Below are 16,891 nucleotides of genomic sequence, written 5' to 3'. Positions count from 1 at the left end.
CGTGAGGTCTCCACAGTACATCGATGTTGTCGCCAGTGGTCGGCGGAAGGTGCACGTGCCCGTCGACCTGGGACCGGACCGCAGCGACGCACGGATGCACGCCAAGACCGTAGGATCCTACGCAGTGCCGTAGGGGACCGCACCGCCACTTCCCAGCAAATTAGGGACACTGTTGCTCCTGGGGTATCGGCGAGGACCATTCGCAACCGTCTCCATGAAGCTGGGCTACGGTCCCGCACACCGTTAGGCCGTCTTCCGCTCACGCCCCAACATCGTGCAGCCCGCCTCCAGTGGTGTCGCGACAGGCGTGAATGGAGGGACGAATGGAGACGTGTCGTCTTCAGCGATGAGAGTCGCTTCTGCCTAGGTGACAATGATGGTCGTATGCGTGTTTGGCGCCGTGCAGGTGAGCGCCACAATCAGGACTGCATACGACCGAGGCACACAGGGCCAACACCCGGCATCATGGTGTGGGGAGCGATCTCCTACACTGGCCGTACACCACTGGTGATCGTCGAGGGGACACTGAATAGTGCACGGTACATCCAAACCGTCATCGAACCCATCGTTCTACCATTCCTAGACCGGCAAGGGAACTTGCTGTTCCAACATGACAATGCACGTCTGCATGTATTCTGTGCCACCCAACGTGCTCTAGAAGGTGTAAGTCAACTACCCTGGCCAGCAAGATCTCCGGATCTGTCCCCCATTGAGCATGTTTGGGACTGGATGAAGCGTCGTCTCACGCGGTCTGCACGTCCAGCATGAACGCTGGTCCAACTGAGGCGCCAGGTGGAAATGGCATGGCAAGCCGTTCCACAGGACTACATCCAGCATCTCTATGATCGTGTCCATGGGAGAATAGCAGCCTGCATTGCTGCGAAAGGTGAATATACACTGTACTAGTGCCGACATTGTGCATGCTCTGTTGCCTGTGTCTATGTGCCTGTGGTTCTGTCAGTGTGATCATGTGATGTATCTGACTCCAGGAATGTGTCAATAAAGTTTCCCCTTCCTGGGACAATGAATTCATGGTGTTCTTATTTCCATTTCCAGGAGTGTATTTCTCATTATCTTCATCTTTGTTCGATTTACTCTCAGTCCGTACTCTGTACTCATTAGACTGTTCATTCCGTTCAGCAGATCATGTAATTCTTCTTCATTTTCACTCAGAATAACAATGTCATCTGTGAAATGTATCATTGATATCTTTTCACCTTGAATTTTAATCAATTTTTATTTCCATCAATGCTTCCTTGATGTACAGATCGAACAGTAGGGGTGAAATGCTACATCTTTGTCTTACACCCTTTTTAATACAAGCTCTTCGTTGTTAGTCGTCCACTCTTATTATTCCCGCTTGGCTGTTGTACATATTGCATATGACCCATATGCATATGTCTTACTCCAATTTTATTCAGAATTTTGAACATCTTGCACAATTTTACATTGTCGAATGCTTTTTCCAGGGTGACAAATCCTATGAATGTGTCTTGATTTTTCTTTAGTCTTGCTTCCAATATTAACCCCAGTGTCAAAATTACCTCTCTCATGCCTTTACGTTTCCTAAAGCCAAACTGATCGTCATCTAGCACATCCTCAATTTTCTTTTCCATTCTTCTGTATATTACTCTTGTAAGTAACTTTGGATGTATGAGCTGTTAAGCTGATTGTGTGGTAATTCTTGCACTTGTCAGCTCTTGCTGTCTTTGGAATTTTGTGGTTAATTCTTTACTGAAAGTCAGATGGTATGTCGCCAGACTCGTGCATTCTACACATCGAATGAACAGTCATTTTGTTGCCACTTCTGCCAAATTTTTAGAAATTCTGATGGAATGTTATCTATCCCTTCTGCCTTATTTGATCTTAAGTCCTCCAAAGCTCTTTCAAATTCTGACTCTAGTACTAGATTCCCATGCCTCTTCTAAATTGACTCCTGTTCCTTCTTCTATCACGCCAGACAAATCTTCCCCCTGATGGAGGCTTTGAATGTATTCTTTCCCCCTATCCGCTCTCTCTTCTGCATTTAGCAGTGGAATTCCTGTTGCATTCTTAATGTTATCACCCTCACTTTTAATGTCACCGAAAGTTGTTTTGACTTTCCTGTATGCTGAGTTTCTCCTTCCGACAATAATTTCTTTTTTTGTTGTCTTCACATTTTCCCTGCAGCCATTTTGTCTTAGCTTCCCTCCACTTCATATTTGTTTCATTCCTCAGCGACTTATGTTTCTGTATTCCTGAGTTTGCTGGAACATTTTTGTACTTCCTCCTTTCATCGATCAATTGAAGTATTTCTTCTGTTACCCATGGTTTCTTTGCAGCTCCCTTCTTTGTACCTATGTTTTTTTTCCCAACTTCTGTGATGGCCCTTTTTAGAGATGTCCATTCCTCTTCAACTGTACTGCCTACTGAGCTATTTCTTATTGCTGCATCTATAGTCTTAGAGAACTTCAAGCATGTCTCGTCATTCCTTAGTACTTCCATATCCCACTTCTTTGCACATTGATTCTTCCTGACTAATGCCTTAAACTTCAGCCTACTCTTCATCACTACTACAAAGGGTGTTCAAAAAGTTTTTGCACCATCATCTGTAACTTTTTTATTTTTCTCAGGAGGAGAATGAAATTTTTTGTGGAAATACTTGGAACATTTAGCTATACATTAAGCCTACTCAATGTATCCCCCATCAGCTGTGACACATCTGGCCCAACGTTCTTTCCATGATGTAAATGCATTTTGGTAAAATTCTGGGGATTGACTTTTGCACCATTGTTTGATACAGGAAATGAGGTCTTTCTCATTATTAAATGTTTTACCACACAGGTGGGCCTTCAGATGACCAAAGAGGTAAAAATCAGATGGAGCCAAGTCCGGACTGAAGGGAGGATGAAGAACAATTTTCCAACCAATTTTACTGATTTTCTCTTGTGTCATAAGGGCTGTATGGGGTTTGGCATTGTAATGTAGTGGTCTGATGAGCTGACCCTGAAGCTATGGCCTATGGGTGTGACAAATAAGTCATTACAGTGAGCTGTCATGTCATCACACATCTGTCATTTTGGATGAGTTGATCAATAATCTCCTTATTCACATCACTCACTGCCGTCGATGATCTACTGCATTGTGGATTGTTCAGTAGAGAGAAATTACCTTCTTTAAACCTCTGATAGCATCGCTGGATACTGCTGCAATCCACTGTGTCCTCCCCATAAACAGGGAGCAACTTCCTGTGGATTGACGTGGCAGAGTCATTGCCGGTCTTGAAGAGAAACTCCATCACCGGCCTTTGTTGCAACCCAACATCTACTTCGCCATCCATTGTGGCTCACCTGTAAATAAAAGAAAATACTTTAAGGATATGAATATAATAGAGGGAAACATTCCACATGGGAAAAATATATCTAAAAAGAAAGATGATGAAACTTACCAAACAAAAGCGCTGGCAGGTCGATAGACACACAAACAAACACAAACATACACACAAAATTCTAGCTTTCGCAACCAATGGTTGCCTCGTCAGGAAAGAGGGAAGGAGAAGGAAAGACAAAAGGATATGGGTTTTAAGGGAGAGGGTAAGGAGTCATTCCAATCCCGGGAGCGGAAAGACTTACCTTAGGGGGAAAAAAGGACAGGTATACACTCGCACACACACACATATCCATCCACACATACACAGACACAAGCAGACATTTGTAAAGGCAAAGAGTTTGGGCATTTTTTGGGCAGAGATGTCAGTCGGGGCGGATGTACAGAGGCAAACATGAAGTTGAAAGACAGGTGAGGTATGAGCGGCGGCAAATTGAAATTAGAAATTAGCGGAGATTGAGGCCTGGCGGATAGCGAGAAGAAAGGATATGCTGAAGGGCAAGTTCCCATCTCCGGAGTTCTGACAGGTTGGTGTTAGTGGGAAGTATCCAGATAACCCGGACGGTGTAACACTGTGCCAAGATGTGCTGGCCGTGCACCAAGGCATGTTTAGCCACAGGGTGATCCTCATTACCAACAAACACTGTCTGCCTGTGTCCATTCATGCGAATGGACAGTTTGTTGCTGGTCATTCCCACATAGAACGCTTCACAGTGTAGGCAGGTCAGTTGGTAAATCACGTGGGTGCTTTCACACGTGGCTCTGCCTTTGATCGTGTACACCTTCCGGGTTACAGGACTGGAATAGGTGGTGGTGGGAGGGTGCATGGGACAGGTTTTGCACCGGGGGCGGTTACAGGGGTAGGAGCCAGAGGGTAGGGAAGGTGGTTTGGGGATTTCATAGGGATGAACTAAGAGGTTGCGAAGGTTAGGTGGACGGCGGAAAGACACTCTTGGTGGAGTGGGGAGGATTTCATGAAGGATGGATCTCATTTCAGGGCAGGATTTGAGGAAGTCGTATCCCTGCTGGAGAGCCACATTCAGAATCTGATCCAGTCCCGGAAAGTATCCTGTCACAAGTGGGGCACTTTTGGGGTTCTTCTGTGGAAGGTTCCGGGTTTGAGGAGATGAGGATGTGGCTCTGGTTATTTGCTTCTGTACCAGGTCGGGAGGGTAGTTACGGGATGCAAAAGCTGTTTTCAGGTTGTTGGTGTAATGGTTCAAGGATTCCGGACTGGAGCAGATTCGTTTGCCACGAAGACCTAGGCTGTAGGGAAGGGACCGTTTGATGTGGAATGGGTGGCAGCTGTCATAATGGAGGTACTGTTGCTTGTTGGTGGGTTTAATGTGGACGGACGTGTGAAGCTGGCCATTGGACAGGTGGAGGTCAACGTCAAGGAAAGTGGCATGGGATTTGGAGTAGGACCAGGTGAATCTGATGGAACCAAAGGAGTTGAGGTTGGAGAGGAAATTCTGGAGTTCTTCTTCACTGTGAGTCCAGATCACGAAAATGTCATCAATAAATCTGTACCAAACTTCGGGTTGGCAGGCCTGGGTAACCAGGAAGGCTTCCTCTAAGCGACCCATGAATAGGTTGGCATACGAGGGGGCCATCCTGGTACCCATGGCTGTTCCCTTTAATTGTTGGTATGTCTGGCCTTCAAAAGTGAAGAAGTTGTGGGTCAGGATGAAGCTGGCTAAGGTAATGAGGAAAGAGGTTTTAGGTAGGGCGGCAGGTGATCGGCGTGAAAGGAAGTGCTCCATCGCAGCGAGGCCCTGGACATGCGGAATATTTGTGTATAAGGAAGTGGCATCAATGGTTACAAGGATGGTTTCCGGGGGTAACAGACTGGGTAGGGATTCCAGGCGTTTGAGAAAGTGGTTGGTGTCTTTGATGAAGGATGGGAGACTGCATGTAATGGGTTGAAGGTGTTGATCTACGTAGGCAGAGATGCGTTCGGTGGGGGCTTGGTAACCAGCTACAATGGGACGGCCGGGATGATTGGGTTTGTGAATTTTGGGAAGAAGGTAGAAGGTAGGGGTGCGGGGTGTTGGTGGGGTCAGGAGGTTGATGGAGTCGGGTGAAAGGTTTTGTAGGGGGCCTAAGGTTCTGAGGATTCCTTGAAGCTCCGCCTGGACATCAGGAATGGGATTGCCTTGGCAAACTTTGTAAGTAGTGTTGTCTGAAAGCTGACGCAGTCCCTCAGCCACATACTCCCGACGATCAAGTACCACAGTTGTGGAACCCTTGTCCGCCGGAAGAATGACGATGGATCGGTCAGCCTTCAGATCACGGATAGCCTGGGCTTCAGCAGTGGTGATGTTGGGAGTAGGATTAAGGTTTTTTAAAAAGGATTGAGAGGCAAGGCTGGAAGTCAGAAATTCCTGGAAGGTTAGGAGAGGGTGATTTTGAGGAAGAGGAGGTGGGTCCCGCTGTGACGGAGGACGGAACTGTTCCAGGCATGGTTCAATTTGGATAGTGTCTTGGGGAGTTGGATCCTTAGGAGTAGGATTAGGATCATTTTTCTTCGTGGCAAAGTGATATTTCCAGCAGAGAGTACGGGTGTAGGACAGTAAATCTTTGACGAGGGCTGTTTGGTTAAATCTGGGAGTGGGGCTGAAGGTGAGGCCTTTGGATAGGACAGAGGTTTCGGATTGGGAGAGAGGTTTGGAGGAAAGGTTAACTACTGAATTGGGGTGTTGTGGTTCCAGATTGTGTTGATTGGAATTTTGAGGTTTTGGAGGGAGTGGAGCTGGAAGTGGGAGATTGAGTAGATGGGAGAGACTGGGTTTGTGTGCAATGAGAGGAGGTTGAGGTTTGCTGGAAAGGTTGTGAAGGGTGAGTGAGTTGCCTTTCCGGAGGTGGGAAACCAGGAGATTGGATAGTTTTTTAAGGTGGAGGGTGGCATGCTGCTCTAATTTGCGGTTGGCCTGTAGGAGGATGCTCTGAACAACAGGTGTGGATGTGGGAGAGGAAAGATTGAGGATTTTTATAAAGGATAGGAGTTGATGGGCGTGTTGATTGGCTGAGTGGATGTGTAGGTGAAGGATTAGGTGGGTGAGGGCAATGGATTGTTTGGTTTGGAACTGGTATAGGGACTGATGGAAAGAAGGGTTGCAGCCAGAGATGGGAACTTTAAGTGTGAGGCCTTTGGGGGTGATGCCAAATGTCAGACAAGCCTGAGAAAATAAAATATGGGAGTGTAATCTGGCTAGGGCGAAGGCATGTTTGCGGAGGGAATGTAAATAAAACTTAATGGGGTCGTTGTGAAGGTGTTGTGAGGGTGACATGGTACTAGAAGGTGGAAAGTGGAACACGAGGCTGAAATGAAAATGAGAATAAATATGAAAAAATATATGGGGAGAGATAAAGGTAAAATTAGAAAGCAAATGGAGATCTGGTGTGAAAAAAGGCGAAAAAGGGTTGGTTAGGGCTGGGCTATGTTGATCCTGTGGTGAACTTGTGTAGGTAGATAATTATGTGCATAAAGGTTAGGTGGTTGTGTTGCCGCCAAAACACGTTAAAGGGTGGAGAAATTCGGGAAAATTTCGAAAAAACTACGTGAGGATGTATTAAAAGGAGTGGTTTGGTGGTGGCAGATTATGGAAATGAAGCTAACAATTGTTTGATGAAGAAATAATGACGTTAAAACCTGTGGGAAGCGGCTAAAAATGATCGGTGATGTGAGAAAAACGGAAATGGAAATAAAGCAAAAGTTATTAAAACTGCCGAAAGGGTTGTTTAATAGCTGAAAGGAACTGTTTGTGGACTGGAAACGGTGGATTTTATAGCAGCAAAGCGGTTCCATCAGATTCACCTGGTCCTACTCCAAATCCCATGCCACTTTCCTTGACGTTGACCTCCACCTGTCCAATGGCCAGCTTCACACGTCCGTCCACATTAAACCCACCAACAAGCAACAGTACCTCCATTATGACAGCTGCCACCCATTCCACATCAAACGGTCCCTTCCCTACAGCCTAGGTCTTCGTGGCAAACGAATCTGCTCCAGTCCGGAATCCTTGAACCATTACACCAACAACCTGAAAACAGCTTTTGCATCCCGTAACTACCCTCCCGACCTGGTACAGAAGCAAATAACCAGAGCCACATCCTCATCTCCTCAAACCCGGAACCTTCCACAGAAGAACCCCAAAAGTGCCCCACTTGTGACAGGATACTTTCCGGGACTGGATCAGATTCTGAATGTGGCTCTCCAGCAGGGATACGACTTCCTCAAATCCTGCCCTGAAATGAGATCCATCCTTCATGAAATCCTCCCCACTCCACCAAGAGTGTCTTTCCGCCGTCCACCTAACCTTCGCAACCTCTTAGTTCATCCCTATGAAATCCCCAAACCACCTTCCCTACCCTCTGGCTCCTACCCCTGTAACCGCCCCCGGTGCAAAACCTGTCCCATGCACCCTCCCACCACCACCTATTCCAGTCCTGTAACCCGGAAGGTGTACACGATCAAAGGCAGAGCCACGTGTGAAAGCACCCACGTGATTTACCAACTGACCTGCCTACACTGTGAAGCGTTCTATGTGGGAATGACCAGCAACAAACTGTCCATTCGCATGAATGGACACAGGCAGACAGTGTTTGTTGGTAATGAGGATCACCCTGTGGCTAAACATGCCTTGGTGCACGGCCAGCACATCTTGGCACAGTGTTACACCGTCCGGGTTATCTGGATACTTCCCACTAACACCAACCTGTCAGAACTCCGGAGATGGGAACTTGCCCTTCAGCATATCCTTTCTTCTCGCTATCCGCCAGGCCTCAATCTCCGCTAATTTCTAATTTCAATTTGCCGCCGCTCATACCTCACCTGTCTTTCAACTTCATGTTTGCCTCTGTACATCCGCCCCGACTGACATCTCTGCCCAAAAAATGCCCAAACTCTTTGCCTTTACAAATGTCTGCTTGTGTCTGTGTATGTGTGGATGGATATGTGTGTGTGTGCGAGTGTATACCTGTCCTTTTTTCCCCCTAAGGTAAGTCTTTCCGCTCCCGGGATTGGAATGACTCCTTACCCTCTCCCTTAAAACCCATATCCTTTTGTCTTTCCTTCTCCTTCCCTCTTTCCTGACGAGGCAACCATTGGTTGCGAAAGCTAGAATTTTGTGTGTATGTTTGTGTTTGTTTGTGTGTCTATCGACCTGCCAGCGCTTTTGTTTGGTAAGTTTCATCATCTTTCTTTAAAGAAAATACTTTTATTTACCAACTTACAGCTAAGTGTTCCAAGTATGTTCACAAAAAATTTCATTCTCTTCCTGCAAAAAATAAAAAAATTAGAGACGACTGTGCAAAACCTTTTGAACGCCCTCTGTACATTGTGATCTGAGTCTGTTTGTTCCTCGATATGCCCTACAATCCAGCATCTGATTTCGGAATCTGTCTGAGCATGATATAATCTAACTGAAATCTTCCCATATCACCTGGCCTTTTCCAAGTATGATAACAATGACATTATATTTGAAAAACAGTGCAAACAAACGTTATTTGCCCCAAATCTCTCATTTATTTGATTTAATGAAAACACATTTGCCTATTTGGCTCAGTAGTCTGTGTCTGGCCGCTGCAGAGGACCTGGATTTGATTCCTGATATTGCCAGTAAGTTTTACTCATGGGAGGACTACCCAGGAATGTACCCAGCCTTGTGAGACCATCTGAGGAACTCTAAGATCAAGAAAGCCAACAATGCTCGGGAGAGCAGTGTGTTGACTCTTTGGCCCTCCAGACCACTGTCTTAATAGCTGGTTCAGTGGGATATACCCTCTGCCATGCAACTTGTGGTTGTTTGTAGAGTATAGATGTAGATTTAGACGTAGATACCATTGGCAGAGGATGACAAGGTGATCAGCAGGACCTGATAGGCCCATTAGGGCCGCAAGGAGGATCTTCAGTTTGCTTTGATTCGCACAAATAGAAACACATTTTCGTAATTGTGAATGATATAAACAGTTTCACTGAGAGTGAAACTTTTCAAAATATGGAAAAAGAAAGAAAAAAGTATAAACCACTCAATGTATCAGAGAAAATTATGATTTATTTTGAAGCTTGGACATTGCAGTTATGTTCTAAACAAAATATCATTCAAATGTCCACCACAGCTTTGAACACACTGATGCACACAATGGCTCCAGTTATTAATCACTCTGCCCAGCATTAGTGAGATTATGTTGTGTCACATCCTAATGAATGTTTACCTCCAAATGTTCCAAAGTTTATGGCTTGTCAGCGTAGATATAGGCTTTGATGTAGCCTCAAAGAAAAACATCTGTAAGTGTCAAATCAGATGACTGTGACTGCCACATTACTGATCCATGTCTTGAGATGATCCGGTCACCAAACTCCTCCCTCAGCAAATCAGCGTAGCATCAGCTTTGTAGCACATAGCACTGTCCTGCTGGAATCATGTGTTTTCAATAATTATGATTTCAAGTTCTGGCTGCAGAAATTAATGAAGATAGATTTGTAACCGTTGCCATTGATGGTAATGGCTCTTCTCTCATCATCTTGAAAATAAATAAATAAATAAGGTCCAGTGATACCGCCACACCATGAGTTTTTCTGATTGCAGTGGCTTTTCATTGACAACTTATGGGTTATTCTTTGTCCAACAATTACAATTTTGGGAGCTGATGAAGCCACTATGATAAAAATGCACCTCACCTGAGAAGATGATATTTCCGTTGATATCCGCATTAGCCTTTCAACTGTTGTATTACCCAGTCAGTGAACTCACTATATAATCTGTGATTGTCTGGCTTCAACTCTTGAGTCAACACAACACAACTTTGGATGAGTTGATCAATGATCTCCTTATTCACATCACTCACTGCCGTCGATGATCTACTGCATTGTGGATTGTTCAGTAGAGAGAAATTACCTTCTTTAAACCACTTTCACAGGTTTCACCAAGTTGATGTCTTAATACCTGTAATTGCAACCATTGAGATCATCTTGAAGATGACACATTTAGCTGCTGCTACTGCTGTGATATTGTCTCCACTTTGCACTTTTTGTTGACTTCTTGGTGACTTCTGCTCATGTAGAAGAAAATCCTGCTCAAACTTGACCACAGTGTAGTGTGTAGCATGAATAGAAAAACAGTGATGGCGATCCAGTTGTCTGGTGAACAAACGGTGAGCACCCACAACTGAGCTGCCACTTTGGAAAAATTTTTCAATGGTTTCCAAATGTTAAGGAAGTTTGAGTTACTGCTTGACGGAATTGCAAATTGTACTGGATATTTTCACACCTGGAAGCACACACACATTAGAGACTTGGAAACTATAAGCTTTTTGCATCTACTGATCACACACTTTTATTTGGCTCTAGAGAGGAGGATGCTGGGAGTGGAAGTTTGCAATCGGCTCATAACACATTGACTGCTTAGAGAAGCCCTGCCACATTTTCCCACAGCAGCCAGCTTATATGTATGAAGATGAACATGTAATGGTTTAATGCATCACAGAAGTGATACAAAAGTTTTTGGTGAGTCATTAGAAGGATTGGGTACAGCCTCTTCACTCATTTTTGTAAATAATATTAGCAATCACATTGCACATGGATCAACACCACGTTCACAGTGGCTACTTATTATTATGGTGCACAATATTGTTATGTAGCTAAAGGTGGCAATGAGCATCGACATTCTGGATGTATCACAGTCAGCCAACTTCCACTGATCACAGAGGGGCCAAGTAAAACTGTAGTTTCATAATATGTTGGTGAAATTGTCAGTATTTCCCTTCACAAATTATAAAACATATAATTTTCAGTAGGTGGATTTCCATAATTTTTGTAACTGATTCATCAAGCTATAATATGTGTTGTAAAGCTAATTTTATTATAAATCAAATTAATAATCGGAAATCCCACTAACTTCAATTGTAATTTACAATTTGTCATTGTTGAAAGCCCTTATCATACATGATTCATTGTAAGAACAATAAAGTATTTGATCATTATTGTGTAGTTAACTAATTGGTTTAGACGGTAACTACATGGTTTCCGCAACATTAGAGTTTTTCTCATTATTACAGGTCAGGACATCAACAAGAGACTGGATTGGCCTGTTCAAGAAAGGCTGGTCAAAACCAGAAGAGTTAATTGTCTTTGAATGGGCAACAGGTCATGCTTCTGAAGAAACTCTGCCAAGAAGAGCAGTAACATTTTGTTCAAAGGACTTTAGGAGCAGAATAAATCCAAATGATCAGTACCAGTTTGCTTATGTCAGCAAGCTTCATCAGGTTATAAATTATTTGCTTTTCTTTTGCTGTACATAATTAGGTAGTGCTATGTTCCATGGATCATTTGTGCAATATATTGTCATAGCACGGAGCAGATCAGTTTAAAGTTTAACATGATCAATATTCAGTTATGCATGATTTGATTTTGAGTTTACATAATGCTAAAAATATTTAGTTCATCATCACAACTGGATATCTAATTATTCAGTGGAGTAGAATGTATTACAGTGAAGGAGTTTTTGTAACATACGATCAAACATAGTGTTACTGTTTCTACGTCTACATTTACATCTGCATGGGTACTCTGCAAATCGTGCTTAAATGCTTTCACAATGATTCTCCATTATTCCAATCTCAAACGAACACGTATTAATAATGATTGTTTCTCCCTATGTTGGTCGGCATCAACAAAATATTTTTGCATTTGGAGAAGAAAGGTTGTGATTGAAATTTTGCAAGAAGATTGTGCCACAATGAGAAATGCCTTTGTTTTAATGATGTCCACCCCAAATCCTGTATTATGTCTGTGATACCATCTCCCCTACTTCTTGATGATACAAAATGTGCTGCCCTTCTTTGAGCTTTCTTAATGTACTTCATTAATCCTATCTGGTACGGATTCCACACCATGCAGCAGCATTCCAAAGGAGCACAGACAAACATAGTGTAGGTTGTCACTTTTGTCGATCTGTTGCATCTTCGAAGTGTTCTGCCAATAAATCACAGTCTTTGGTTCACCTTCCCCAGAACATTTTTTGTGTTCTTTCCAAATTAAGTTGTTTGTAATTGTAATTCCTACATATTTAGTTTAATTACTGGTCTTTAGATGTGACTGATTTATCATGTAACTGAAGTTTAATGGATTCGTTTTAGCATTCATGTGGATGACCTTACGCTTTTCGTTATTTATGGTCAACTGCAAATTTTTGCACCATACGGAAATCTTTTCTAAATTGTTTTACAATTTGTTTTGATCTTCTGATGACTTCACTAGATTCAAAATGACAACATCATCTGTAAACAACCTAAGAGAGGTGGTCAAATTGTCTCCTAAATTGTTTATACACATAAGGAACAGCAGAGGGCCCAGAACACTACCTTGGGAAATGCCAGAAATCATTTCTGTTTTACTCGATGACTTTTTGTCCGGTACTACAAACTATAACCTATCTGAGACGATATTCCATAAGCATGCAATTTGACTACAAGCTGCTTTTGAGGTACAGTGTCAAAATCCACCAGGAAATATGGAAACAATTTGAAATCCCTTGTCAGTGGCACTCAGCACTTCATCTGAGTAAAGATCTAGTTTTGTTTCACAAGATCAATGTTTTCTAAATCCATGTTGACTGTGTTTCAATAGACCATTCTCTTCAAAGTAATTTATAATGTACAAACACAATATATGTTCCAAAATCCCGCTGCAAATCAACATTTATGATATGGGCCTGTAATTTAGTGGATTATGCCTACTACCTTTCTTGAATATTGGTGTGGCCTGTGCAACTTTCCAGACTTTGGGTACAGATCTTCCATCAAGGGTGCGGTTGTATCTGGTTGTTAAGTATGGAGCTATTGCATCAGCATGCTCTGAAAGGAACCTAATTGGTATACAGTCTGGAATGGAAGACTTGCTTTCATCAAGTGATGTAAGTTACTTCACTACTCCGAGAATATCTTCTTCTAAGTTATTAATGTTGGCAGCTGTTCTTTGTTCAGATTCTAGAACATTTACTTCTTCTTTGGTGAAGGAATTTTGGAAGACTGTGTTTAGTAACTCTGCTCTAGCAATGCTGTCATCAATAGTATTTCCATGCTATCACACAGAGAAGTATCATTATGGGGATTAAATATTTTGATAGCAACATTATTGAATCATTTCAGAGGTAAAGCCAGTTTTAATAAAGAGTAGTGAAAACATGTTTCCTTCCGGTATTGCAGTGATGAACATTGTCACTCCCTGTACTTTTATCAGATGATGCTGCAATGGCAGACCTAGTTTTGATTTTATTCGTGCAGGTGGCTTTTATCGCTCGATCTAAGGAGGATTTGTGTCTTTTTTTTGTGTTGAGTCTGGCCTTGGCCTACGGTTTTAGATTGTGCTTTTTTGTGTGTTTCTTGGTGCGTGGCTTTTCCTTTTTTGTTTCCATGGTCAGCCAACCACTGTAAATCTCTATGTGCTTTTTTTTTTGTTTTCCTCCATTAGGATTTTATAGCCATGGAACAAGGGACTGATGGCCTTTGTAGTCGGGTCCCTTCGAACCCCACAAACCAAGCAACCAACCAACATTCAACATTGTCACTCCTCCCTGAACAGTGATTGTTTATTCAGAATAAATTTCATGACAGAATATATGTATTGTGATTCTGTAATTAAAACATATTAATTCAGTGAACAGTTGTCTACATGGTGACTGAGTGAACACCAAAAATTATTCTTTGTCCATGCTTTTATACAATATAGGGTGAAAAGTATTTAAACCGACAAACTCTGGGACGTTGTAGGGGACATCAAAACAAATATTTTTCTCTGTCATTTTTTCCTATGATGAGTATTTAAACCGGTAGAGGAAGATTTCTCTGGTGGAAAATTAATTAACCCAACAAACACTTTTCCATTTTTCTATGACCAAGAGACAACACATTAACACAACCCAATTTCAATTACAGTAGGTTTTCAAAAATGCCTCCATTGACACGTAAACAAAGGTTACACCGTGGGATCATGTTTTGTCTGACACAGGCAAAAACCCCAGGAGTTTCCTGAATTGTTCCTGCTGCTGCTACTATCCGGGCAACCAGATCCTCTTCTGATGCAACAGGAGTTGCATAAAGAAGGTTGCGCATCTCTCCCCACACAAAAAAGTCCAGAGGGGACATATCTGGGGATCGAGCAGGCTATGGTACAGGACCACCTCTGTCAATCTACGTTTCTGGGAACCGTCGGTCCAGGAATCGATGCACATGATGACTGAAATGTGCCGGCGCCCTGTCACGTTGGAACCACATCCGTTGTCTTGTAGGGAGCGGGAGGTCTTCCCGAAATTATGGCAATGCTCTAGCAAGAAAATTGTGATAGTGCCTGCCATTTAATGGCCTAGGTAGCAGATACGGCCCAATTATACAGTCCCCAACAACGCGGACCCACACATTAACGAAGAACCGCACTTAATGAGCGCTAGTAACTGTGGGATGTGGGTTATCCTCACTCCAAACATGCGAATTGTGCATGTTGAAGACTCCATCACACCCGAACGTTGCTTCATCGGTGAACAACACAGAGGATGGAAATGTAGGATGCATTTCATATTGTTCCAGGTACCACTGCGAAAACTGTGCTCTGAGTGGATAATCAACTGGTTCCAGGTTGTGGACACGCTGTAAGTGAAATGGACGTAACAATTGCTCTCGAAGTACTGTTCTTATATTTGTCTGATTCGTCCCCATGTTATGTGCAATTGCACGAGTGCTGATTAAAGGATCCCGCTCCACATGCTGCAAGACAGCTTCCTCAAATTGCAGCGTTCTTACCATGCAACGGCGTCACTGTCCAGGTAATCTGCTAAATGACCCGGTCACACGCAGACGTTGGTACACAGCAGCGAAGGTCGTATGATTCGGGATATGGCGATTCGGATATTGTTGTTGATAAACCAGCTGTGCAGCTCACCCATTGTGGTGTGCTATGTAATTTGCACCAACCATATCAGTGTACTCACTCCAGGTGTATCGCTCCATTAGTAAACAGAGACAATGCGCTACTGCACTGGTGGACAGCAGTTGTCTACAACTGAAGAAAGTAATACGGCCTCTAACAACTGAAGGGCATAATACGGCCTCCACTTGTTTGAATAATCCTCATAGAAAAAAATGACATTAGGGAAAAATATTTGTTTTGATGTCCCCTACAACCTCCCAGAGTTTGTCGGTTTAAATACTTTTCACCCTGTATAACCATTAATGTCTTAAAGTTGATGTTTTGCACAGTACAGATCTTACAGTATCATTGAGATGCATTATCAAAATATATTAATTTATAGATTTGTTTGTCATTGATATTCACAGTGATACAAAGTGCAAAGGGGGTTGAAACAAATTGAACTCTAGCATGTGTGGGTCAAGCTTTTGAGGTCCTATCAAGGGTTTTATACGTGAGTTCACAACAGCTACTTACTCACTTCTTGTTCATCACAGTATTATCCTTGTAATCATAGTAGAATACAGTAATACCACCACAAATATTTTACTGGTCATTTTTTTAGTTACAATGTCTATTTATGCAAGGATATCACACAATTAGATAAAACAGTGGAAAATTCTGGATTGAATAATGACAGTATTGTGGAAACAATAGGCTGCTGTGGTCTTTTTGTTGTGCCTGTCTACGACTGAACATCTCTGTACTATATGGTGAGCAGCAATCTGTCCTTTTCATGATATTAACATATTTAGATAAGGTGCTTCTTCAAAGCCCCTATTAAATTCAAAGGAGAAGTTAATTTTAAGTAGTGGCTACAATGGTGTATCTTGTTCTAACAAATCACAACAGTCAACTCAAGTGTATGGGCAACTATGGTTTTGAACTGATGTGCTTGTGACATAATTTGCCCTACAGACATGTTTATTAAGGCAATTATTCATGAGTTACTGGTTTTTCTTCATACATGTTGCCTTCTAAAGCATTTACCATTATTTACCAATCTTGCATATTTATTGTAATTTGTTACTTTAGATAAAAGACATTATTGGAATCCTGATGGAAAAAAGCTCACTAACGTTGGAGTTTATGGGTTACATGTTGGTAATGGAGTGGTAAATTCTGCTCTGCAAGCTGAAAAATGGAATTTAGATTATTCTGTTTTAAATGCTTGTTATATTCTCAGTGTTTGTCCATTCACCATGCAAAATACACAGAACTAACTGGGAAAACAGCATATACTTTACACTACTATTATGCAGTGGTTGGAAAATGTCATGTTGACAGAGTAAAACTGATAATGTTTACAATTGGGCCTGTTAAAGGGATAAAAACTAATAAGTAAAATATGAGATCAAATTATATATTGTACAAATGAAAAGCAGAAGATATTGGGCCTGTGAAAAAGGAAAAGTATGGTGAGATACCACCTTGGTAGAATTTCAAGCATTTGTTGGGACTGTAGCTGGCACAGACTAGAATTCGAAAGTTATTGTGCAGGAGTTCATTGTTCTCTCTCCTTCCCCACTCCCCCTTTCTCTCTCTCACCTCTTCTCTCTCCTC

The 16,891-nt window shown here is 42.5% G+C and overlaps 1 protein-coding gene across 1 annotated transcript in view; it reads left to right on the top strand.

Annotated features, from left to right (window-relative positions):
* The window catches only part of LOC126425248 (uncharacterized), a 230,549-nt gene that overhangs the window by 75,318 nt on the left and 138,340 nt on the right, over nt 1-16,891 (top strand). The window contains exon 2 of the mRNA XM_050088219.1: nt 11,425-11,631. Coding sequence (XP_049944176.1) covers nt 11,425-11,631 — 207 coding nt within the window. The remainder of the gene's footprint in view (nt 1-11,424; nt 11,632-16,891) is intronic.

The sequence above is a fragment of the Schistocerca serialis genome, chromosome 10 (genome assembly GCF_023864345.2).
Source record: "Schistocerca serialis cubense isolate TAMUIC-IGC-003099 chromosome 10, iqSchSeri2.2, whole genome shotgun sequence".
NCBI classification, from domain to species: domain Eukaryota; kingdom Metazoa; phylum Arthropoda; class Insecta; order Orthoptera; family Acrididae; genus Schistocerca; species Schistocerca serialis.
This window is presented reverse-complemented; position numbering and strand designations above follow the sequence as displayed.